General features: G+C 40.7%; 1 protein-coding gene across 1 annotated transcript in view; it reads right to left on the bottom strand.

Annotated features, from left to right (window-relative positions):
• Positions 1–27,068, bottom strand: part of FAT3 (FAT atypical cadherin 3) — a 333,677-nt gene that overhangs the window by 12,794 nt on the left and 293,815 nt on the right. The window contains exons 20-25 of the mRNA XM_066544703.1: positions 23,691–23,825; positions 22,515–22,672; positions 14,444–14,912; positions 5,042–5,195; positions 3,211–3,866; positions 403–516 (exon numbers count right to left, since the gene is read on the bottom strand). Of these exons, the coding sequence (XP_066400800.1) occupies positions 403–516; positions 3,211–3,866; positions 5,042–5,195; positions 14,444–14,912; positions 22,515–22,672; positions 23,691–23,825 (1,686 nt within the window). The remainder of the gene's footprint in view (positions 1–402; positions 517–3,210; positions 3,867–5,041; positions 5,196–14,443; positions 14,913–22,514; positions 22,673–23,690; positions 23,826–27,068) is intronic.

Raw genomic sequence — 27,068 nt, 5'->3', positions numbered from 1 at the left:
CAGAGTTTTGTTGGGACCATGAATGAGACCTGGCAAATAGCATGGAAATACCTTTTATTCGACTGGTGAAAGTCATGCTCTTCCCAGAAGGAAAATGATATAAATTCTACAGTTTCACTTGCAACCTATTAGTCAACTTACATCTTGGCAGTGTGACCTGCTGTATCACACCTCTAATTCACTGTAAAGCTCAGTCCTGATACAACAGCCCCAAGCATCAAAATTTTTATTACATTCCTACAATTTAGTAAGTGGAACACAAAGTCAGGGTTTGAACCCGTGACTTTCTTACTTTTGGCATCGTTAAAGGGTTTCAAGATGTCACATAAATCTTTTAATAATATTAGAGAGAGAGATAAATAGCTTTTCCCCCAGCATAATAAAGATGAAATCATTTCTTACCATTATCATCACCGGAATCAGACTGGAAGGAGCTGAGGGACTGTACTTCAGAGTTGCTGCCTTTATTACTTCCTGAAAAACAGGTCACCTCTTCAGCGTCATCAACCCCTTTACCTTCATTGACAGCAAAGACAAAGCAAAATGGTACTCTCTAGGGATGCACATTTACCTATTTATACCACGGATACATTCAAATCCTGCCTTCTGTTATATGAGTCAGAATAAAATTATTTCCTTCATACAGAGGACATGACCTATTCATCAAGAAGGCAGTTGGTAAAGGTACCTAGACTTATGAAGTGTTTGAAGCCCAAGGAGTCTTTCAAGTGGCTGACAACACTGTAATCAAGGAAGAAACATCTGTATTCAATATTGTCTTTTTAGATGGTATGTAGTCTCAAAAGCAATGAAAATGATGACTTAAGAAATGCGGTGTAAACAGCTTATATAAGAGATTACAGTTACATTTATCTTTACTGTTCATTTCCTAATTTGAGAGCCTCATTAAAGGCTCATTCAATGTTCAGTAAAGTTACTGTGCATCTTGTTATTCATATCAGTGGCCCTTGGATCAGATTTTAATAGCTCCATCACTGACATATAATAGATTATGCTTCAATTTACATTGCTTTTCATCAGGGACATTCAGTCTTCACAATTCTACTGTTTAGAAATGTAACTGCAACCTACGGTATAAATTCTCCTGTAATTAACCATATATAAATAAACACATTCAACTACACATTATATGGGCAATAATCAGGAACACAAAAAGTTATTCTCCATTTTAAGCACTAAGATACCTGAGCCAATTACAAATGAAGAAGGTCAGGTGCTATCATCATGAAAGCACAGCTCTTTCTTTACCTGTCAGCTGTAGGTATTTCTACCCAGCATGGCACACCTCCACACGGTAAGAGCTGATTTGTTCCTGCTGAGCAGCAGGGCATGGAGCTGATGAAGTGAGTGCTGCAGTAACAAAACTGCTTCCCACTCCATGACAGCTGAGCTCTGTCTCCCTGGTATGGCCTCATGGTGTGCAGAAATTTGTACCAGTACCAGCAGTGCCTGTGGCACAAACCCCCAGGAGAATATAGAACAGAGCATGTGTGGGAGCTGGTGTGATGATGCTTTCAATCAGCTTAACTATATTTAAAGTTTAAAAGGTCAGACACAACACAACCCTGAAATACAGCCCAAATAAATGAAAACTAATTCAATTTTTCACTACATGACCTTAGCCAGTGTGCTGCCTTGGATGAAAATGTGCAGATCAGGGCACAGCTATAGAGTTATAAACTCCGTAAGGCTGGAAAAGACCTCCAAGATCATCAAGCCCACTCTTTGACTGAATATCACTATGCCAACACACCCACAGCATTAAGTGCCATGCCCAATCATTTCTTGAACACTTCCAGGAATGGTGACTTCACCACCTCCCTGAGTAGCCAGTTCCAAGGCTTGACTACTCTTCCAGAGCAAAAATTCTTCCTGATGTCCATCCCAAACCTCCCCTGGCACAACATAATGCTGTCCTCTTGACCTGTTGCTTAATTCCTCTCTCTATTCCTCAGTTCCCATTGCTTTCAATAATAGGGCTGCATTGTGCAGTTTTATGTGACAGTTTTGGTTAAAGCTGTGCTGCAATAGGGTTGAAGATCATAGAATCATAGAACACTTTGAGGCGGAAGGATCTTAAAGATCATTTGGTTCCAATTTCCCTGCCATGGACTGGGAACCTTTCACTAGACCAGGTTACTAAGAGCCCCATCCAATTAGGCCTTGAATACTTCCAGGGATGGGACATCCATCCCTTCTCTGAGCAGCCTGTTTCATTGCCTCACCACCCTCACAATCAAGATTTTCTTCCTAATAGCTAATCTAAACCTACCCTTCTTCAGCTTAAGGCCATTCATCACTACAGGCTCTTGTGAAATGTCCCTCTCCAGCCTTCTTGTAAGCCCCTCCAACAGGTACTGGAAGATGCATTAGGAAAAGTCCCTAATAAGAGAAAACACCTTTAAAAAAATCATATATGGTGAAGTAAACATTTCCCAGTCCAAATGACATGGTCTGACTTGCAAGGATAGATATGCAGGGCTGTAACTCTTTCCCAGAAAACTGGTATTCCCTGCCATGACAGATGATGTGAAATCTGCTGCTTCATCTCCAGTTGAGGAATGGAGGGAGCACTGTGTTATCAGGTGAGGAACCATCACAGCACAAATAGGGTAAGCACGGGGATTGAAAATTCCATGATGACTCTGATACTGAAAGCAGAGGGGAATGCAATGGCCTGAGAAGGTGATCCTATATATCAAGCCATATGTAACTTTCTGCTTCAGTTCACAGACACTGAAAGTAGAGAATATTAGTTCATTTCTCCCTGATGCAAAACAGGATTGCTTCTTGAAGAAGGTTTAAATATTTTTAACTCCCTTGGGAAACAAACAGCCTGAACCTAAGAGAATTTATATTTAAGAATTCTGCCCCAAATTGTTTTTTTCCAATAGAAAGATGATTGCATTATATCACTGAAAAATGCTCAGAGCACTTACTCATATATGCTTTCTCAACAAGTGAAATAAATGCTTTTAGTCATACTCCATGCATAGAAGAAAAGGCCTTGTATGCCTTGTTTAATTATAACCTTTCAAAATTAAACCAGATCACTTCTTGGAGAGATTTAACAATTCACATGTATTAAGCTGGAGCACTAAGAGTACCTGTGCCACTGTACCTGCTGCACCCTGAAGCAACCCTTGCCGCGGGCAGGGAAGAATGAGACCGGCACGCAGTGCTACTTACTTTCTGTCCCAGCATCCCACGTGCTCTTCCTGATGGAGTCACAGTCCGAGCGACAGGGAGACACAGCAGGCAGGTTTGGAGCTACACTGCACACCACCACCCCCCTCCTCGCTGTCAGTATTCGAGGGGACTCCGGATGAAATGTTGTCATCTCCTGGTGCTCCACACCAAGCCCATCCACTATCTTGTCCAGGTTATTCCTTGAGTCACTCTGGAAGCATGGGGTATAGGCCATTGGCCTCACTGGCACCTGTGGAGGCCCAACCTCCTGGTAGATATTCCTGCTGTCTCCACTGTTCCTGATGTTCTTGAACTGGATGCCATTGCTCTTGTTGAGCAGGGCTGCAGTAGCTGGATCCTGTACGAGCGTGATGTTGTTGCGGGAATAGTTCTTCCTGAAAACTTTCTTGCGAAAAATGATGAAAAGAACAATTAACACAAATATGACAAACAGGACCACGGCTATTCCTATCAGCTCCTCCTTGCCAACGTAGGAATGCCCAGCTTGTATATTGGGGACCACCACGGGGCGCAGACCACAGTATTGACCCACGTAGCCAGGGGTGCAGTTGCACAGAAATGAACCAAAGATGTTGACACAGGAGCCACCATTTTCACATTCTTCTCTTTCACACTCGTCAATGTCTTCTTCACACCTTAAAAGAAGAAAAGGAGAGTCTGGAATCTCAGAACATCTAAGAGGCAGTCCAGCTTGTGCATGATGCCCTATCTTGTCAAAGTGGTGCCATTAGTTAACACCTTGTGGTACTCTGCAAATTATCATATTCTTAGCATATTATTTAGCGGCATTTAATTTTTTCTACAGCTATTCCATGGGTTTTTTAAAGACAATAAAATGGAAATATCATGAAGGAAATAAGGGTTTAAAGCATTTGATAGATATCAAGAAGGAAATAATGCATCTGATAGGAAAAGGCACCTTGACCCTAATGAAGCTTACTGAATATAATAGAGAATCTGCTTTTTTATACTGTTTTTGGACTACCCCATGTGTTTCAATACAAAGTAATAGAGGGGGATTCAAGGAGAAGATAGTTGAGAAAAAATATAGTAGAAACATCAGCATATTTATTGAAGAGAGAAGAGAAAGAGAAGAGAAAAGAGAAGAGAAGAGAAGAGAAGAGAAGAGAAGAGAAGAGAAGAGAAGAGAAGAGAAGAGAAGAGAAGAGGAGAAGAGAAGAGAAGAGAAGGATATACTGACTATGTAAAATTGTTTAGGTCGGGAGATAAACAGATATTAGAGTTGAAGGAAAAAAAAGAACAGGACCCATAAAGAGAGATAATTGGAAAGAATAAGAGGTAGCAAAATGCAGAGGAAAAAGTACAAACTGTAGACAACCAGATAAGGGAAAAGCATGTTGATGGGCAGGTCAGGATTCTCTGTGTCTACCCCAGTTTATGATCAAGGCAGGGATTTAAGAAAATGACTGCAATAAATTAACCTTTTATGTCAGGGCTAAGGTGACTAAATAATTGATCCATTTTAAAAACAAAGATTACACAGCAGCTTCCACAGGTTTTACAAGATAGTTCAAAAAGCAGGTGAGACAGGTGTATCTCAGAGAAAATGTCTCAAGATAACAAACATCCTGAATCAACAGCTTAGGAGGGTAAGTTCAGAAAAAACATTTCTGAGCATGCAACTCAGGGATTTCTCAGCTGTCATTAGCTCTGACTTGGAATAAGTGCTAAGGTTGTGGTTATTTTTTGTGAGGTGAATCATAGCTTCTGGGTACAAAATGACTGATCAAAAAGCCCACCATCACTGAGTCAAAAAGCTCCCATTGCCCACCTGGGGAGGGACACTTACGTTACTCCTGTCAGGCCATTTTTGCAGTTGCAGATGAAAGCATTGCCGATGGGATCACATGAGCCTCCATTCCGGCAAGGATTTGGGAAGCAGGCTGTAATCTCTGACTCACAATTCCTTCCTGTAAACTGGGAGAGGCAATTGCAATGATACCCTGGGAGGTGAGGGACAGAGAGACGGAAATTAGACTCCTACCACTGAGTCTGTCTAAAAATGACAGGACCCATTTGGTTGCTTTACACTGAAAAATAAATTGTACTGTGGGGGCAAGGGGATGTTCACACATTCTGGTCTGTCCATGGGGCCCACACTAATGCTAGCCAAGAGTTTGTCTATCTGAGATGCCCAGGCAATCAGAGTTCATGTCTACAACCAGATGCTGCTGCCCAGACCATCCTAATCATCATGATTTATGTAAGAATAAATGTCATTGGTGAGCACCTTTCAAGAAAGGTAATAAGAAATAGTCTAGATCAAGAATGTATTTCCCAACTTTTTCAAAATGTTTGCTGATAGAGGCAGTCTACTCTTCTTTTTTTGAGGGGGCTTCACCAATTAACAAATACATCGGCTGAGAGCTTTTCCATCTCTGCCCTTTAAAAGAACAACACAATGAGGATGTGACAGTAATAAAACACCAGTTTTATAAAGTGCATCATCAAGATAGAAACGATAAAATTCAAAATACCAGCTGACCTGGGCAATACCAGTCCTAATCAGAGCTGATTATGTTCAGTACTAGTGTGCTAACAAATTCTGATTAATCATTCACATCAATTCATCAGGCGTAACAACATTCATGTGGAGGGGGACTCTGTTGGGATTGAAGTCCCATTTCTGTTTTTTGCCAACACAGGGGCAAAACCAGAATTTTTAAAAAAAAGGTTTTAAACACATCAGTTCACCCTGCCAAGTATCAAATGACACATATCTTTTTTCTTTTTCTCTGCTTGTGAATTCATATGGCACAGTGCCCTTAATGAAAACTTTATTTAAGGTCACAAAGAAATCCAGTGAGGCAGTGCATCTCTTGAAGTTGTGAACTGGATATGGAAATCTGACTGCTTTTTTGCTTGAAAAGAGCATGGAACATGTAGGCTGTGAAAGCCACGAGATGGCTAAGACAGTCCCTGGAAGTGGAAGACTCCTTAGTTAGAGCTGTTAAGCCAGCAAAATTTTTCTGGACATCTGTAAAAAAAACTTTGGCTGATCTTTTAAAAACTTTCTTATATAATCCAAATGTCCTAAACAGATGTGCAGGCAAGGTTCAAGCTCCAGTTATGGGGTTCACATACCTACTGAATATAGCATATTAAGCAACTAAAACAAGGAACCTTCCTGCCATTAATACAGCTCCAGTCAGAGCTGAAATGGTTGAGTGCAACTCAATTCAGTGTCAAAATTATTGGCAATCAAGCTGATGTAGTGGAAATATCATCTCTCAGTGGTGAGCCTTTTAAATGTATTTTAAAAAACTTTCTATATCTATACATCTGGAAAAAACCCCAAATACTTGTTTTAAAAGTTATTGTTTCTGCAAATATGGCAGGAATATCCAGCACAGTTACAAGGAAAAGAATTTCATGGAAACAGTATGGAAAAATCCAGTGGAGGCATAAGAAAAAAGGAATTCTGCATCAAGACTCCCACATCTTTTATATGTCCTATACGGTTCAATTCACCTTGTTCAGCTACTCTAATTGAATTCTTTCATGAGGACAGGCTTTTGAGAATAAACTTGGAACCAGACTTGCTGGCATACTCAGTCAAGAGTCCAATACTATGTAACTGAAGATAAATGAAATAGATACTCAAATATCATGCTGTTTTGTTGTTCTGCTACAAGAAGGGAGACAGACACACTGATCTCTCCAAGGTTACAGAGTTAAGAAGATAAATTATTCAACTTCTGGGCTTCCCAAAAAGCATGTTTAGTAAGCATCAGCAAGATGGGCTTATTTCTTTTTGTGTCTTAAAATTATCACACTCAGACAATGTGAACATCTTTCTGGACCTATAGTGATCTGTGTCTGAAGAACTACAAACCTGTGACTGTAGGTAGAATTCACAGCATGAATAAATAAGGCTGTTTCAGCACTTCCTTTTTATGACTGAACAGTGACATCTATAGTTCAAAAATTTACACTAATGTTTTGTATGTTTTTTACAGTCTCAGTGAGTTTAAGCAAAAGGAGAATGTTCAATTCAAATATAAACCATTTTATTTATAATTAGTTTTGTTGCCTTATGTAATAGCAGAATATATATGTTATTCTATTTGTTATCTGATATTTTACAAACCTCCATAACTCTAAAGTGATGTTAAAAGCCAAGTTTCTGCTGGTTTTTAACCAAGTTCTCGGGTGTCAATCATTTGTAAGACAAAGCCCTTGAATCACTTTCTTTCCATGTCTTCTGTTTGTTTCAGCTAAGCTCTAAGTTCTGTAATATATTCTGTTTAGATTTGTTCATTATAGAAAACTTGAGGAGTATTGATTTGATAAAAAAAAAAAAAATTACCACCAACTATAAAAGAAACATGGATTTATGCATTTGATACTAAGAAGAGATGAAACTGAATGCACCAGATGGGTCATAGCCCTGTTCAGCAGTGTACGAACTGGACCAAAATAAAAATCTGCTTCTGAAAGCCTACATTTTTCACACAATTTGATTTAATGATAGTGGAACACACATCAGATATTAGAAGACTGCAATATTCACTATAGATTCTAAGTCTAAGGATCAAAGTTAGAAATCAAGAAGGGACTAAAACAAGACAGTATTAAATTATCATATTTATCACTGGTGTTTCCTCTCGTTGGATTGACTGCCATACACCTGCCAAGTCCAATCCACTGGCAAAAGATACAGAACTTTTCTGTGACACACATGCTCAGAGCTGCAGAGCATTCACCCGGGAGGTCTCCAACACAGCAAAGCATATGTCAAAATTCATGGAGGAGGGAAGAGAAGAGCTGATATGATGGCTCAGTAGACAGCATATAGCACTCAGCCAGAAGACCTGCCAGACCTTTAATCCTTCTCCAAACCTGCCAGCAGAGGCTGTAATTTTGGTGGCTACTGCATATTTTAGCCACATGGCTGTGGACAAAGGCAAATTGTGAAGGAAACCCCTCTGGTTGGGAGTGCATCTTGGGTCCAATAAAGGATTTTTATTATACTTTTAATTTAATATCCTGCTAACGTACCATTCATTTCTTCCCTCTGGTTTAGAACAAGAATAACAAGCAAACTTCTTACATTCAAGGATGAGAAAAGGCTCAGTGTCCTGTACTCTCAGCAAGGGCTGAAAAATCTCTTTTAAACAATGTGGGGCTTGATCCTGTTCACAATGAAAACACTGAAGTTTTGGAAATTCATCAGCGTTTAAGATCATACAGTCCATCTGAGCTTCTTCCACAAGGAATGAATATTTAATTCCTAGAAATGTTGATCTGCATTCTCCAAGGCAGCAAATTTTGTGATATCACCACAGTATTTCTTCAGGGGGAATCAGTGGAAAAAGACAGGAAGCTCTGGAAAACACCTCTGAAAAGCTTCTAGGGTGGGACCACAATATTCTCAGCATGTGCCATAGCAGCATGTACCAAGAGATGACCTAAGAGCAACAACAAGCTATGAACCACAATACAGCCTTTTTGGGCGGTATCTACACTCACAAGTCCTTCAGAGCAGCACCAGTGGCTCTGTGGAGCCAAACAGCTGGTGCTGAGGAGCCTCACTGTGTGCAGCCCAGGGCTTTGGGACCAGTTGTCTTCCAGTTCAGCCTTGTCCTGCCCTCCCAAACCTCGCCTCTCCAGTGGGAAGTGAAGTCCAGGGAGAGATGATGATCAGAAGATTCGCATCAAATATCATTCATGACCTGAAACATTATGTAGACATAGGTCTACACATTGTCTTGGGCTTACTCAGGGTTGTTTTATAAGGGTTCTCTCATGCTCCTTCACCAATCTGAGTCCCCTCCACATAGTTAAATCTCACCTGCTCCCGGTGACCCAAACAGCTGCTCTTACTGCTCTCCTGGCATGTCCCTACCCAAAGAAAAAGGTGTTTTTCACCCCAGACCTCACTGAAGAGCAACATGCAGTAAGACAGGACACTACACAGGCTCCCTGCCTACACCTGTGTTTGCCTGGCACTCAAGAAGCAGAGGCAGCAGCACAAGGCAGGCACGGTGCCATCAGCAGATGGGGTGTTGTTATGTAGTGAACATCTCTGCTGGTAGCATTCCCAGCCTGAGCATCTGAATGTCTGTCTATCCCAAGGTTTACTTGGCTTTATTAAAGACGATGCTCTGAACTGCTGCCAATTTTTTTTTTTTTTTGGAACATGTGTATGCTCCTGTTTCTATCTATCCCATGCAAGACAGGCTGGCTTTTATCTGTTAATGTGCTTTGGCTTTCCCATTTGTCTCTCTGGGTAGTTTCTCTCCCTGCTGTGCAGCTAGACCTGACAAACTCGATGTCCAGAAATTGCCCTGCCCTTGACATTGACCACACAGTGTTACACACCAAGTTAACTGATAAGAACTACTGAAGGGGAAGAGGACCTCTCCCAGCATTTGTATTTTGGTAGGTCTATAGTCAAACCAGGCCATCTTCAAGTAGTGTGTGTTCAGCCATCCACAGTCCTGCTACTCTGGATTTAACTTATCTGTCTTCAAACAGATCATTGCCTCTTGCCACTTGTTGGTATGAAAATGAACCTCAGTCTTTGCTGAACCAGTGCTATGAGAAGATTGGCATGCACATGCTTTTAAAGTGGGAATTCAAAAACAGATGCCTATAATCACTACATATTAAAAACATTAAACACTCCTAGAATTTCTAAAAAAGCTTTAAAAAAATAATTGAAGTGCATTTGGTATACTCACATCACAGTATGCTGGGTTGTTTACGTGTGTGAAAAAACAAGATCAAGAACATTAATAAGACCAGGTCAGTTCTGTGGTATTATTACACTAATTTTTCCCTTATTTCTTTTTTATGAACTACGTGATCCTCAAAACCAGCCATAAGTAATGTTGCCAACACCATTTAAAGCGCATGTTAAACCCACCACCCAAGTGCCATGCTGCATTTTCTCCTCCCTTTGGACTTTAGCTCTGTTCATGAAAAAAAAAAAAAAAGAAAAAAGAATAGAAGAAAAGTGAAAAGTGGGGAAAGCAAAATGACTTTATGTCCCCACACTCTGCCCACAGTCCTTGACTCAGTAAATATTTCCGCTCAAATGCTTCATGTTCAAATAAAATCGCCTACTCATATAAGTCATTTACTTTAATCAAAGCCAGATGAATACAGGACTGATCAAATTAAAAGGAAGTAACTATACTTATAATTGCAGGCTTTACAAGCATGAGGTTTCTCTCTGTGGCTGAAAACCTTGGTGCAGTCTTTGCATGTGATTACAGTAATTCTTTCTATTGCTGAGATTGCTCATACTGTTACTCATGCAGATAAACATACATTTACTATGGGCAGCCCTGCAAGTGCCACACTATTATTAAGGTTGTGTGACATTTCCCATTTTAAGACCTCATATTCAGCATCTTATAGCTTAACCACACTTTAAACACTTGGTTGAATTTTCTTGGGAAATTTCAGTTCAAAGAGCCAAGCTGTTTCTGAAAGTCATGTTGTTCGTCAGATTTCAGAATGCTAACTTTCTTTAAAAATAGATTTACTGACCCATACTTATGGATAGGGACTGAAAAGTCTGGAAGAATGTGGCCTATCCTTCAGGGCTGTGGTTTCCACTGTCTCCCAAGAAAATTGTCCTAAGACTGAGTATGTCTCTTTCTGCTATGAGTCTCCTGAGCTGTCAGATCCAGTGAGTGCTCATCCCCTTCTGCCAACCCCTATTTAAGCATGCACTGGATCTCCCCATGGGGTCTCTGGACACGCAGTCCCCCCTTCTGTACCACTGACATCACTTGGCCAACACTGTTGCCGGAGAGCAAGCAGAGATTCATGCCATGGTCACTTTCTGCTGGCTCAGAAACCAGAGTTTGAAAGCAAAGAGGCTTTTATGTACTCTTGGAGTTCCCATCTGAGCTGTCTGTGCTCTCATGCAAGCCGAGATCCCCATTCTGCTCTCTTCCATATGCAGACAGGTCAGGCAGAAAGAGCCACTGCGGGTCAGCTTAGCCCTGTGCCAGCCCTGCTTTGGGGCAACACCTCTGTGGTCAGTCCTGAGCTCTGTGCAGCCCAGGCACAGCCCTGCCCTGTGCCAGGAGCTGTGAATGTATCCATCCATACCCTACCTAACAGCAGCAGCATGGACACACTCTAAGTGCATAAAGAGCACTTCCCCAAACAGGGTCGTGGTATCACCCTATTCCCAACCACAGGATGAAGTGAAAGGCAATTGAGGCAGCTTTTTATTCATGGTGAACAGGGCAGTAGGCATTTCTACTGAAAGGAAGATCTCAGGAACAGAGACAGAATAGAGAATCTTAGATTCTCTATAACAAGAACACTGTTATAGAGGTTTGTGTTGTAGGTGCTCAATTTATGCAAATTATATGTAAATTAGACACGGCCTCCTTGACTTCTGGTATGTAGTCAGCAACTCTTTCATGTTATAATGTTGGGGAACCTTTGCTTGACTGTTTTCTTCTTAAGTTAGCTATAAATCTCAGCTTTCTTTTTCTCTCTCTTAATTTTCTTGTAAAGCACAGTAGGTTGTCCGTAACTGCAAAGATGCTAACAGTATATGAAATCTGCTTTGTAAAATTTGAACTAGAGGGTTTATTTATTAAAAAAAATCTTATGACAAATACTCTCTGTTTAGGAAAATTAACATTATTTTCCAAAAACTGACAAAGGAGGATAATATCATAGAAAATATTAGTCAAGAGATGCTGCTGCTACTCAATGCCCTGTGACTGGGAAAAGGACCTTTGCATGGTATATTTTTGCATTCTTCCCCTCACCAAAAAAGGAAAAAGCTGCCATTTTCATTCTTAAGAAAATTCTTTAAAAAATGAAGTTTTTTTTTTTTTTCTATTTCAAATGGAAGTCAGCTGCTAACATCTATGTCAGCAAGTGCAATGGTAGATGGTTCTTAAAAGCACATTGCGATTTGCGGCTCTGCAACTAGGACGTGCAATGCTGATGGACTCTTGTGCTATTAGAATTTAATTATGTGGCCTTTCAGCATATGGAGGACACTAACAACAGAACTGCTTTGCCTAGTGGAAGCAAAAATGCCCATGCCTTCTCCTTAAGGGCTGGGCTGTAGAACCACCAACATACAGTCAGGGCCCATTGCACTGGAATTATGGCTTTATAACAATCCTTTATTTACACACACTGCTGAGACAGTAAAAACAGCAAACAGATTTTTTGACGGCAGGCAGCCAAAACATCCCTCGAGGGCACATGCCCCTCGCCGAGGCAGGAACACAGGCAAGTTAAATCAGTTCTGTGCCTGCCTTCCAGCAGTGAATTTTGTTGATGTGAAAATGGTATTTGCCATTCCAATAATAAGATGGGTCCAAACTTCAGGGCTGCTTGTTTCTCCCTTACCCCATGTCTCCCCTCAGTTTGAATTGGCATGCTCATGGTGCTGGGAAAAAAAGAATTACTGTAAGGAGTTCTGTTAGAAAGGTTTCAATTTACTCATCATGAGATTGTTGAGCAATACTGTAAATAGACTCAAATAAAATCAATAGAAGGAACTGTTCTCATGCTTCCTAGGATGTGAAGCAAATGGTTAACCTCATTTATTCAGTAGGGACTCTGAATCGAAGCCATCATACAGACATTCCTGTACATACTACAGCCATATTTCCTAGGAATTTCAATAATCATGCTTAGCAATTCTTCAAGTGGCTGCAGGATCCTTCTGTCTCAGAATTATTTTCTTTTGCCCTTTTTATGCAGCCCTCCTTTTCTCTCCTTCCCTTGGTAAATAAAGACCCTAAAGGACAAACACACACGCAGCAATTTTTCTCCTCATGTCCCACAACACATCCCGAATTGCCAGGGTTGTGCTTCATTCCTTCTAACTGTCCTCCCATTTCTTTCCATCAACAGCACAGCTGATAGCATTCCTGATGCATCATTTGTGATAGCATGGGAGAAGAGGTGTCTGAATCAAAACCAAAGACCCAGAGGGGATGCTAGCTGAGACAGCCCAGCATGGACAAATCAACATTTTGAGGACTTTATAGGAGTGGGGCTATCCAACTGAGCAACTTATCACAGTTTTGCTCAGATCTCACCACATGTTGGTCTTGAACTGATCTGAAGTTTAGGCCTAAAAACTCTGTGTGGTGGAGGAGACTCAGAAAGGAAATATGAGAGTCAGGCTTAAACTAATGAAAAACAGAAATAATAACTATGGGTGCAAGGGAATTGCATGGACACATTAAAGCAGAAAGCCCTGGGACAGTGGTTAAATGCTCCATAAAATAAGAGTTTAGGCAGGAACTTCCCTAGAGAACCATGACCAAAACTCACTGACAGTAAGTGGATGGAAAGCTCTGAACTTGCAGAAACCTCTCTGTCAAGCAACCTCCTTTTCAGAGGAAGTTTTATTCTGCTAGAAAAGGTGTGCAATGCTGCATGCTAATACAGTATGGGGAATTGGAAGGGAAACTCCTACACTGCAGAAAGAGAACTGCCTGAGAGGCAACATTCTACCTGTGTGCCATTTGCTTTTCTCCTGCTAACATGCTGACAGTTCTGGTAACTGGTGCAGTGCAGTAAGTCACTGGTATCAAATGACACAAACCACCACATAACCACTGGATAGGAAACTCCACCACAAGTTTAAATCAATGCCCTATAAAATCTGGATAATATTACTTAGACCTTAGAGCACTCAGGCCTCCGAGAAAGCTGTAAAATACAGTTCAGGGGGTTTATAACGGGCCCAACTTGTTATTTTCCATGCAGACATGTAATGAAATTACTCACTTCCAAAAGGACGGAGGTGTTTGAGGACAGCTCAGTAATTATTTGTGACAGCTTCGGAAACAGAGTAAGGCAACACTGCTGTTATATCTGTGATGGACATTTCAAATCACCATCTTTGTGTACAGCCCTCAATGCTGTAAGGATGCTGTAAATGGATTCTGAAAAATCCAGCTGAATATTACAGTAATTGTAATTCTATTGGTTTCTTTAGAAATAGGATTATGCTAACAGCCAATAAATCAATTTCCTCCTGGAACACTAATGCAATAAGAAGGGGCACCATTTCACTGTTATTTATAGAGCAAACAGCTTTTACCCAATTTGCAATACCTATCAGAGTTTTATAGAGTTCATGAGATTTTTCAAGCATGTTGCTGCATAACACCATCTCTGGCAATAAATTACAGAGGAAAACAGGGAGGGGGGAAGCCCATAAAGTAATGAAAACATTTACCACCAGATGGCACGGCAGTACAGGTGCCGCCGTTCTGGCAGGGGTGTCTCTCACAGGCATCGGGATACAGAACGCAGCCCAGCTTCAATTCCGTCAGGCCGACCACTTCTGCGAAGCTGCTGCGCTTGTTCTGGAGGGGCAGCTCGTTGTTGTTTAGGACCACTGAGTCCAGGCAGCCCTGGAAGCCGCTCAGGACCTGTGTGGTCCTCTTGTCAGTCAGGCTGCGGACGTTATCCACCTGGACCTGGGCGCCGAAGTAGACGGAGCTATCCGTGCTGAGCGTCTGGAAGTAGAGGGGGGCCTTGCGGCGCTCCACATAGCTGTCGTCCAGGGACAGGCTGGTGAAATTGCGGTTCAGCTCCAGGAAGACAGAATGCCAGCTTCCATCGTTAACGGCCCTTCCAGAAATTCCCAGGATTCCTGGGCCACTTCCGCAATCCAGCTGGAACCAGAGTTTGCCATCAACAATCTGCAGGAGGAAAACAGAAATCAAACTGCTTCAGGCACTCAGCTGTCTCATAATACGCTCTCACAGAGAATATGGAAGCACAGAGAACTTCTAGACCATCTCTGCACACTGTTAAAGCTGCTCTCCTACATGACACTAAAACAGCAAAAAACTGTGCCTTTATCATGAGCAAAAAAAAAAAAAGGTGGAAAATATCAGCTTACTTTGAATTTGCCTGAAGTCAATTACTACAAGAAAACTAAAAATACAGAAAATCATATGGGTGCAGAACACAGGTGAAAACTGGGATAATTATATGTTTTTTACTGAAGAGGATATGGACTCAAGGACCCTTGTTCTGCTCTTGGCTCTGCTGTCGAACAGCTGTGTCTCTCTCAGCAAGACTGAGAGCTGTGATTCTGCTCCCACTGGCTGATGTTATCAAAAGGACGGTCAGGGCACAGGATGACCTCTTAGTGCTTGAGAGGCTTGTGGCAGAGCCAATGGCCACACTTTCAGCTGGCGATGTTAGGTACTCTGCTCATGCAGACATCCTGTGCTTCTGTAACTTTAAGGAGCATCTCAACAAGGTGTGGATTTTCCCTTAAGCATCATAAGTTTACTATCACTAATTACAAGAGTAAGGTACTTGTTGACCAAAAGTTAGTTATTTCCCAAAGATGCAACACAACCCGCTCTGTGCATACCTCACAGATGGCATAAGATGCGTCTTGATTCTCTTTCTTTCCTAATATTTATGCTGAACTCATGGATTTAGAGAGTTTGTAGGAGATTTCTCACTCTCCCTCCTGTCCCTCACTCATCCCAAGTCCTCGTAAAGAGTAAATCTGTGCTATCCTGCCGGGGCAGGCAAAGTGCAGAATGAGGGAATGGATATGAAGTTCTGCTTTCCTGATTAGCAGTTTACCCCAAGATTTTAGGTTTCTCTAACAGATGGCATATAAATTTAAAATGGCTGACAAGGTTGGAAGTAATTTCTTATGGCACATTAATTGGATTCAAGTTCTCTGAAAGCCCTTCCAAGTATTTTACCTTTATGTCATGCTCTAGGAAGTATTTATTTCTGCAAACCCCCTTTCAAGACAGTTCTGTCCCATTATTTATCCCCCTGAAAAGTTCAGGTGCTGTGTCATTTTTCATCCTTCCAGGCAGCTCACATGGTCCTCTCACTGGTGTATGTGTTACAGAGACTGACTGCTTCCCCCAATGAGAGCAGAGTTTCCACAGATGTCAATGCAAGAACCCCATAGAGCTTTGGTGGCCTGCTGAACTGGAATGGAAAAAGCAGATGTGAGGATGCTGCAGATGCTAAACTGGAATGGAAAAAGCAGATGTGAAGATGCTGTCCATCTGCCTTTGGCCATTTTTAGCATGAACAGTCACATTAGATGAAGACATCCCTTGGCATGTGACTGTGTGCTCAAACTCTTCTCAGACAGTTTCCCTGATATGGCTTGCAGGTAAACAGGAAAGTTTTAATGTACAGGAGCAGACCATTTTGTCTGCCATTATCAGCATTTTATGTCATTAGAGGTTGAGAAAACCACCAGGAGAAAAGCTAAAGGCAAAATCTTGAGATCTGTAGATCTCTGGATTTCCTTCTCCTTTGCAAATCCTTGTTTTCTTGACTGGCTGACTCTGAACTGGAGCTCAAGCCAAAACACACTGGGCAATCGGGACAAAACACACCAATCCTCTGCTCGGTGATTGCTCGGCAGCATGGACACAGAGGTGCCAAGCATGGGGCAAGCTCCTCAGATGCCAGCTGCCCACTTACTCTGCATGGTATGAGGGGGTGTAGAGGAATGAATACACGTAGAAGGAGCCAAGGGAAGGAGCTACAATTAGCCCCTGCAATGAACAACCGGCTGTTTTGCAGTCCCTGATCTGTAGGATGTAATGAAACTGAGAAGAAATCAAATCTATGACTGTAATACATGCTTAAGGGATGGATGTTGCTTGATACTCCTACAGCTCAATCAAATAAGGCTAATGGATGTATAGAATAATGAGTCTGGATCATTTTTCATTAAGAAACATTTTCTTGAAGGACTCAAAACTCAGCTGTAAACAGTTTCTGTAGATTGAAATTGGGTCTGTTAAAGCATATTCTCAGGAGGAATCTTGGTAAATAAGATGTCCTGATAAACAGAACTTTTTCTCTCCAGAGATGGAGCATTAGTTTCTTTCCTCCCTGTGCAAAAAAACAGTCCATAAACATTGAAAGTGCTGCTAAAAAGTGTGGTCTGTCTCACCAGGAATAAAAATCAAACAGAAAAATGCATGCCAATATATTACACTTTGAAAAACAGCCATCACTGGATAAGCAGATAACTTGCTGCTTACTTAAAAGGCTTTTTTCTATGGAAACTCTTCTACTGATTGTGTATAGTATACATATACCTCCCCTATGACTACTTATGCCCTGAAGGACCTACTGCCCGCATGTCTATTACTCTTACTCACAGAACATGTTTTTCCAATTATCTTTATAAATACAACACCACATTTGAGCACCTGGGATAAATATTACACCATTTGTATACAGGAAACTATGATCTAAAAGATTTGCCATTAAAATATGTTTTATACATCTTTCTCATCCACTTTTATTTCTCTTTACCAGCAGATGATCTGACATGCACAGTAAATATATATTGTCTGAAGGGTTAAGTTTCCTTCCTGTTATTGAAGAAACACGAGTAACCTCTAACTAGAGTGAAAGATGGAAAGGATGGTCTGATGCTTACAGTACTAGCCTAAGACATGACAGATCTGCAGATCTGCATGGGAACCCACACTCTGCAACATTCTTCCTCTGAGATCTCAGGCAAGCCATTAGTTTCAGGTCTCCATCAGTAAAAGAGGGGTAACGTCATTTCCCTACCTCACACCACTGCTTTACAGATACATACATTAAAGACTCTGTGACATGCCCAGATACCCCTAGCAATGGGACCATAAAAGCACTTCCATTAATCAGATGGTCCTTGCTGTAGAGGGGCTGGGAAGAAGTATTTGTCCCCTGATGGACCTCGAGGAGGAGTAGGGAGAACAGGAAGAGCTGGCAAGGAGCAGATGCTGCAAAGGGCTCCACTCTTGAGTACTCAGCAGCTGGACTGGCCAGGCAGGGAGGAGAAGGTTTTCCCACCTAACAGGTAAAATGGCTGTCCCCACTCTTAAGCACAGAGAATTCAACCATCACTCAGCAATTAATCCCTGGTGTTCCTGTGATTCCTTGTAGCCAATGAGATGTCAGGGTCACTGCTCAGTACTCAGAGGGGGTTCTTTGATTATAGCCTGGCCCTCGGTACCAAGAAAAGCTGAAATTCAAGCTAACTGTGGGACATTCAAGGAAAAAATATGGGCATCCAATGAATACCCAGGCTCTTGTCCAGGCTCAGCAGTTATCCAGACAGTAACCTCAGTGGCATGGTTGGTCTGGTTGAGAGCTGGTAGCGTCAGACTGTCAGTCCAGCACTGAATGTGTGCTATTGCTTTTTTCATCCATCTATGTAGTGCAACATTGCAGAAAGCCTGAGTTATTCCATATCACAGCAGAGATATGCAAACTTTGCAACCCCTCACCAGTGCAGCCCATGGCACCAGCAGAGACTCTCTGCACCATGAAAGCAGAGAGATACTGCTTCATCCTAGCTGGGCAGAAAATTCCCACAAAGCTTCCACTTCCCAGAGCTTTCTATACTCAGGGTTTAGTTACATCTCAGTTATAACAATTATGACAGGGAGGTTAGTGTACACTTAAGCATATATGCCACAAGATCTCACCTGTAGAGAAGTTAAAAGAACAGTGAAGACTCCAAAAGGCGATGCAATCTGTTACATTTCAATAATTTCATTCAATGGGCAGAATGGAGCCAAACACATACTGTAAATTATATTAGAATATTAGTCTGGCTAAGATGTTTGGCTAACATCCATATTTGTGTATCAACATAGGTAATAAAATGATCAAATGGTTCTTCTGAGACCACCTCCAGCTCACACAGTCCATCTGCAGTCAAACACCATGGATACAGCATGCTGCCTCCTAATCTATCTGGGGAAATATTTCGTTAGCCGAATTGCATTTCAGGTTCGTTTGTGTAAAATGGTGTATTTAATTAAAACATTACTTCTTTCAACTCCAGCCACAACTGGGATCATATCCAAACTTCAGCCCTATCCAGCATAAGCCATGCAGCAGTAATGCATTAAAATGTGTAATACACACTTAACTAAGCCACGCAAAGTTTCACATTAACTGCCTGGACTGAAGAACATATGCTTGCCCTTCACTGTTTAGCTGCTATATTTATGGCATGATGGGAAAGTCTTCACTTACCTATTTTTAATCCTTAAAATTTCACAAAACAAGATGAATCTCCATTATATTCCTTGAGGAAAAAAAAGGAATTGTCTTCTGCTATGGCCTTGTAATGCTTTAGATGGTTAAATCTTACTTTTCTGAGTTAGCTGCTACATAGATAAAAAGGAAAGAGTGGTACCGGTTTTGGGACATGCAATCTTTCCAAAGGAAAAAAAAGCCAACATTGACCTGCATCTCAATTTGCTCCAATTGCCTTAAAAGTAAGAGCATAGAAAAAACAAAACAAAACAAAACAAAACAAAAAAGGCCAACCTCTCAAAATCGATGGATGAGTTGCTTTATTTGAAACAGCTGAATAAATAACACCCTTATTTTATTATATCAATAGAGTGTAGCTAGTAGGCTTTCAGCAAAGTAGTAGACAAGCAGTTTGCTCTATGGAATTGATTATTCATCCAGGAAGGACACTGTCTTAAGATTATGAAATATTTCCATCCCTGGAGTTATCACAAATGTATGAGCTTCCAAAATTAAGCTGGCCATTTAAACACCAAAAAGCATATTGCAGCATTAATTTTTAAACAGACTGCAATGGCAGAGACTTGCTTCAAAACAATCAATGCCACTCTGTGCCCCAACAGCACAGGTGTTTCTGCCTGTCCTCCCATGGGCTTATACCTTGTGGGTCTAAATTTCTTCCACCTCTGCCTTTATTTGAAGCTCAGTGATGGTGCTGGGCCCTCTGGTGCTAATCCAGCAGATACTTAAGTAGATGCTTAAAATTAAGGTATGCGAATAGTTCCAATTGGTTTCAAATACAGGAAGTTAAGCAAGTGATTAAGTGCTTTGCTGGAGTGATGCCAGAGTGCTCAAAAGAACACAGGATTTCAACCTTTATCCTCTATTTGGAAAGCTTCTCCTCATGTTTAATTTAATTGAAAGCAATGCTCAAATGATAACAACTTCACATTTATAGACCTCTAATTAATCTGCTTAATGGCCTCATTTCTGAGTGCCTCCCTACCTCCCAACATATGTACCTGGTTAAAGGAAGCCTTACCTCTGGTTTACAAATGAAAAAAATGTGTGCTTAGAAAGTCTAAGCATAACTTCCTGGAAAACACCTGAGTCAGGGGTCCCCAAAGTGCAGCCCATGAGCCATCTGCCATCCCTGAAGAGACCTGACAGGGCTGAATCCCTTGACATGATGTCATTTGTCTGCCACAGAGCATGTTTTTTGAGAACTTAGCCAGATATTCCTCAGTTAAAAGACCTTCACAAACTAAACTCTGACAATTCGTGATCTTTTAAGTGACACCATTTCTTAAAAAAACCTATGCTGAATGTAATGATTTTGTTTCCTTTAAACCCCATGCATGCAGAAGCCCAGTGCCAGACCTGGGAATAGGATTCACTGCGACAGTGAATCCTGCCCTACTGAAAAGCTGAGCATGAGGCTTTGAGAAGGTTAATTCCCTATGTCCTCCCCTGATCAATGCACAGGACAAAGCAGGGGCTTTGCATCCATACACAACCATGGACCTCACTCATCAGAAATGTGAGGTAGCAACTGCATATGAAGCTCTCTACTTTCTCTTTCTTTGCTTCTTAGACCCAGGAAGCAAACCAGCTTGACATGGAGGCTGCTGACTGAGATTGGAGCACAATAACCACAACTCTCGTCGCTGCTCCTCGAAGCATTATTTTAAACTCAGCATTTTTCAAAGAAAAATAATTAGGTTATTATGTGAAGTGGGGACTGAAAACATGATTCCTACCTCACAACTAAATATTCAATTCAGGTGATTGTAAAGGGCGGTTCTCTAACTGGTTTGGATTTTTTTTTGTTTTGGGATTGTTTTCTTTTTTTTTCTGGTGTGGTTTTTTTATTTTTTTTGTGTGTGTGGTTTCATTTTTGGTTTTGGTTTTGTTTTTTTTTTTAACAATAGTAGTAGCATCAACTTTTCTATTTTGGTGGCAAAATTTCCCTGCTTCAGCTGGATATTTTCACTCAGTTGTCCATGAACTGGATATGCTGTGCTCCTTAATGATGAGAGCTTTATACACAAAACTCTAGCAAAATGAATTCTCCTATTACCATTCTAACTCCAATTCTGGCCATCTCTGTATCATCTCCTATTGTTTTCAAGTGGCGAATTCCACCAGGGCCATTTCTTTTTTCCAAGGTATTTTTTGAAATTACCAAATTGCAAACATTACCTACTGACAGATGCTAAGAGCAAGCATGATGAGGACTTCAAAGAAGATCTTCCAACCTGCAGTTTTGCTTGTTTTTTTTTTTTTTAAACAAAAACACATGCTTTAAAGTTCAAACTGCATTTCTACGTGTCTCCAAGTAGAAGTTGTCTTGTGCAAATCTGAACAATGCTGACAGTTCCTGGTGAATGACAGTGCTCTTGCTCATGAAATACTTCCGTCTAACAACTATAAAATTATTTGCTGCCCATTAATAACTCATCTAGCCACTTTAACATTACCCAAGCAATCAGCCAAAAGTACCCTAAAGATTGCAAATACAGATGTAAAAGGCTCTGTGCCATTTCTTCCACTGCTGAATTTTAGAATGTGGCTGAATTACAAATGTCAATGTTTTCATTTGGTACCTTAGAGGCTATCACAGAAATACTATATGTGCAAGCTCTTGGATGAGCCTAGTACTCCCTTTCCATCCAGCATTTATTTGCCATTCCACAGAAACAAAAAAAAGAATAAAAATGCATGGAAAGCTTATCAATTAAATATTGATTTGGTATCAATCTCCATTGACCCCATGACTCTCTCAAAAAAGAATCTTAATCCACAGAGTGCAGAGATTTTCATATTCAGTAGGAGACACGCTCTAAGCAGTTGGTTCCTGGAATTAGCTCACTAACAGCGAGGGCATATCCTCTAACCACAGACAGGACAGAAGGGAAGAACAGCAATTTCAGCAGGCTTCGTTTTGACTACATAGTCATATAAATGGCCAAATCTTACATCTCGTGCAGACTGGCTCCTGCACACAGACACACATAATGTGCTTATAATGAACAGCACCCAGTGGGGAATTTTCCAAGTAAAGTACCACTAACAAGCTGCTTTTCTGATCGTTGCTGCTGCTGCTGTTGTTGAAATTGTTTTTCCCTGTTAGAATCAGACTTCATCTTCTCAATCTACAGCTGAAATGAGAACAGCATTCCCAAAATCAAGAGCCAAGAGAAAATACAGAATTGAGAAAAACAACTGCAGAAAAGATAAGTTATTTTAATTACCTTCAGAATTATACAGGGATTCGCTCTGGTGTACATTATAATCCCATTGCTTTGCAGGGTTCGCAGTCGGAGAGCCAACTTGAATTCTTCTTTCTTGCTATTTTCAGAAACACGGTATTTAATGTAGCTATTCCCAGCAAAGCTAAGGGAAGTGTGGCCTGAAACAACCATTTTGAAAAGACACATGTGCTTTTAGTGATATATAAAACAATTCCTCAACTGTTAAGTAATTAAAGAATTGATAAAGTTAATGAGAATGACTAGGAAGAAAGAAATAAATCTCATTTTTGATGAGAGAAAACAAAGCTGGCATCTACTACAAAATATTTCTCCATTTCCTTTTTTTAAGCTGTTTTTCAGGGGATAGAGGAAAGTTCTATTTCTCCATATTTAAAAATAAAAAAAGGGATTTCTCCAAGTATTCAGCACTTTTCAGCTTATACACTCTTGGAGGCACCAGTATTGCCTAACTGACAACAGAGGGAATCAAAGATGACCACACCTGTACATCAGGCAGCTGAGTTATAGGTGTCAAGTTATGTGTGGGCAGATATCAGCCAAACCCTTGCAATGAGTCCCCTGCAACCACTGCCCAGGACCACAGTTCAGTATCTGCTGTGCTTTCATCAGGCAAACAGCACAAATCCTCTGTCCTGCAGCCTGGCATTCACTGAAGTCAACAGAAAGCTCTGCTTCACTGCCTGTCCACCTGGCTCTTCATATCCCAGGGAACAACACAGATGCAGAGAACTAGCAGATGTCCTCAAACTTTCTTTTTGGGATAGTGTAGTGTTTTCATTAATAAAGGCTGGAATTTTGGTAATCTAAATAGTAAGCAGAAGAGTTAATTATAGAGCTTTGCCCATGGGCAGGAAAACATCTGGCATATCATTCTCTAGGAAAAATCCTGTTTTCTCAGCAGCCTGTTTTACTGAGCTGGTATTCGAGCAAGCCAGTGGGAATTTCCAAACAGAAACTGGATCACAGCCTACATACAGCCCCTTAGTCATAAAGACAAGTATTTATCGGCTTATAACACACACCCCCCAGTGCCCGTGCTGAGATGGGTTAAGCAGTACATTTTCTGTTAACTTCACTGCTGCCTCTGCCTGACAAAATGAGAATGGCAGCACTTTATTGTCCAAGTATATCCCCCTTTATGGCTGTGACATGCACCTGAACACTCGCCAAGCTTTCCCGGTGGGCACTGGCAGATGAACGGTCTCCGGTTGGCTTCGTAGCCCACACACTGCATGTCCCCTGGGCACGGCTTCTCCAGGCAGGGATCCGTGGAGCCTGGGCACAGTGCTCCTGCAATAAGGTAAAACACTGTCAGGGATCCACAGTATAAAGCATCATCTGCTGCAGTACAAGAGTAATGAAAGACCATTATTGATTGCACACTTCAGTACAAGCAAAAAATGGCTTAATAATAATAACAACAACAAAAAAGCCCCAGCAAACCTTCATAGAAAGGAACAGCTTTTGGGCAAGTACACAGCAGAACTGCAATAGTTCTTTTCCAAAGACTGCCCTAAACCCCATGGGAACATATTATAAAAACAAACTATTATGAGCAGTAACTGGTTTATAACTGTGTGTGATAACTCTCAAGCCATTCTTTTTCCCACAAAGCTTCCTGCATGAGGGCTTTAGAGATATGAGTGAAAAAAATTGCTTGAAGCTATGCACTCCTCTTCCTCCAGCACACCCATGAGAAGCAAATCTAAGGAGGTAGAAATGGTCACAGCACCAAGCCTGCCAGAGTTTAAGAAGCATTTGGACAATGCTCTCAGGCACATGAGGTGATTCTTGGTGGTCCTGTGCAGGGCCAGCAGTTGGACATCGATGATCCCTGTGGGTCCCTTCCAGCTCAGGATATTCTGTGATTCTAAGCCATGCTTGGGCTACAGTGACACCTGGATTTTTCATTCTCATACTACACAGGACATCCTGCCAGCTTTATCATACAGCACAGGCAAACTTGCCCTCTCCCTATGTTCCTTCTGACATTTCTGAGATCTTATGTCCTATCCAGCTTGCCCAGGCTACCAAAACCTGCCCTCCTTTTTTCTGATCTGCAGGGACAGAACTGTAATGACTTTTAAATTTGCTTAAATACCTGAGAGACACAATTATATGTACCTTTTTCAAAACCCCCTAAATTCTTTACATCTATCATGCTGAGCATGTCAAGGATTTACTATTTAAAGCCTGTCGATGTCAAAAGAATTTTTTGCATTTCATGGGGTATAGCTAAAACTTCAATGTAACTTTTCAGTGTCTAATTAAATCTGTTTTGATTGCCCTAATTGTAAAAGATTTGCACACGCTGTCTATAATAATACAAAACATGATACAACTATTGCTGCTTAACAGATGAATTTTCAGAAGCATGTGACTTCCACAACAGCTAGCCTCTTCTGGGTTGCAATAAGGTACTTGGGAGATGCAGGGTCAGTTTCTCCATTTGGGCATCTGTGTAGGGCTGTTATGAAAGTAGTTTTCAAGTGCAGAAAAAAAGGCACTCCTGCCCTTGCATTTGCTGATTTGCAGCCCCAGCATGAATGGAGGCAAAGGCATGTGCTGGGAATGAACAGACACCTTTTCTTTTGTTTATCAAGTTAATTTATTTAAGACATGCAGGTGATGAATTCAATGATAAAAAACCACCTTCCTACCTATTACTTTCTGAATATTGGCAGTTCTTGTATATTGCAGGATCTATATTGTAGGATCCTTACCAGATTCAAAAACTAGTTTATTTTTTGAGCACATTGTTTTACTTACAGTTTATAAAGGAAGGAATCAACCTGTCATGGAGTACATCTCCAAAAGTAATGAAAGAAAGAATCTTACTGCTCTCGCACTTTTGTACAAGCCAAGCAGGGCTCATAGTAAGCATAGCTGAAATTACCTGACACTGTAAGTATTTTCTGGGAGAAGAAAAATTACTACTGTAGCTTTCAAAGTGGACATGGGCTGACTACAAATATGGCAATTACTGTAAATGTCCTCCTTGATGTACAGCACAGTCAATTTAATGTTTAACATCCTCTCCTCCTTTATCAAACATTTGTTTGAGAGGTCTATGGAGTAAAAGATTTACAGTACTGCCTGTAGCACTGTTAGAAAATGATGCATGGCAATCTTTATTAATCACATTAGTAGGAAACATTAACAGGAATAACAGCTGCAATATACAGTCACACTTTAGGCCTTATAGAATCAAGAAAATCTGTCATAGGGTTCTGGACTACAGATTAATATTTTATTTAAATGTAAGATCTGTAGAATTTAACAGAGAATATGATGTTTTCTATACTTTGCTTTGTTTGGCTTTTATTTTAGAATAAAACTCCTAATTTCTTAGAATTCAATGGCAAGTAACAATTATTTCTGAAATTGTAACAGGTTGTTAAAAATTCTACAGGCTGCTTTTTATTTTCGCCTTGGTTGTTTTAGCTATTTTAACTCATTCTTATGTGACAAATACACAGCCTTCTAGTGTCTGCAGAGTATATCTCTTCTTTGAACAGACTTAAACCTTTAGTGAGGCTGCAATTCAAGTGAGCCTCTGTAGCTGACAGACATGCCATTTGGACTAAAGCCCCACAGCTCATCACTGTGCAGCAGAATGAGACACTGAGATTTCCAAATGTGGCTCTGCAAATTTTCACATCCCCTAACCTATGACTGTATCCTTGACATGAAGCAATAAAGGAACAGCTTCCTTTGTTATCCAACTCTGACAGGTTTTTTTTATCTGATTCAAACTCTGATTTGTACTTTAGAGCCATCCTTTCACATTCAGAAAATATATGGAAAAGATCTAACGTACTCCGTGCAACAGTGGAAAGAACTGTTTATCCTGAATGGCCAAGAATACTCCTTCTGGTAAACTACAAGGAAACCAACTTTTTATTCATCCTGCTGCAGCAGGATTTCATAGCTGTCACAAAACTTTAAAATATTCAGACTTGCTAGAAGTGCTTTATGCCTGTCTGTGTGGTTATAAGTACATAAGCCACAAATCTGCATTATTGCATTGCCTCAGCTAACACACATTTTCAGGCTGATTTCACAACTATGCGGAGCAAAATTGTAAAATTGTTCAAGGTTACGTTGTCCACATCAAAGATTTACAGCCTGAGTTTAAATAAAATTATTCTAATGTTGCATTTCCACTCCAAAGAGCAGTCTGTTTTCCATCCAATAAAAGATTCAAGAAATATAGGTTCAAACTGATCTTTTTTTTTTCTAGGCAGGTCCAGACAATCTGCAGCATTCTCTTGAAACTCACATTAGTATTAATAAAAACTGTTCTTTACAAGGTACCACAGAAACACACGAGCTAGCATCAAGCAGTGCGTGGCAGGAAAAGGTGAAATAGACCCACTTGATTTTGACAGATCATCTTCAGTTTAATTCTCTAAAAGAAGATAAAAGTATTTCAATCTTCTAACCAATATACTGAGGCAGAAAACATTGTTCCATTGCGAGAGATTTATTTAATTCCTATTCCTTCAAAAAAGGAGCACTTCTAGGATTGTA

This window comes from Molothrus aeneus, chromosome 2 (genome assembly GCF_037042795.1).
Source record: "Molothrus aeneus isolate 106 chromosome 2, BPBGC_Maene_1.0, whole genome shotgun sequence".
In the NCBI taxonomy this organism is placed as follows: domain Eukaryota; kingdom Metazoa; phylum Chordata; class Aves; order Passeriformes; family Icteridae; genus Molothrus; species Molothrus aeneus.
Note: the sequence above shows the minus strand (reverse complement) of the source record. Positions and strands in the feature narration are given on the sequence as shown.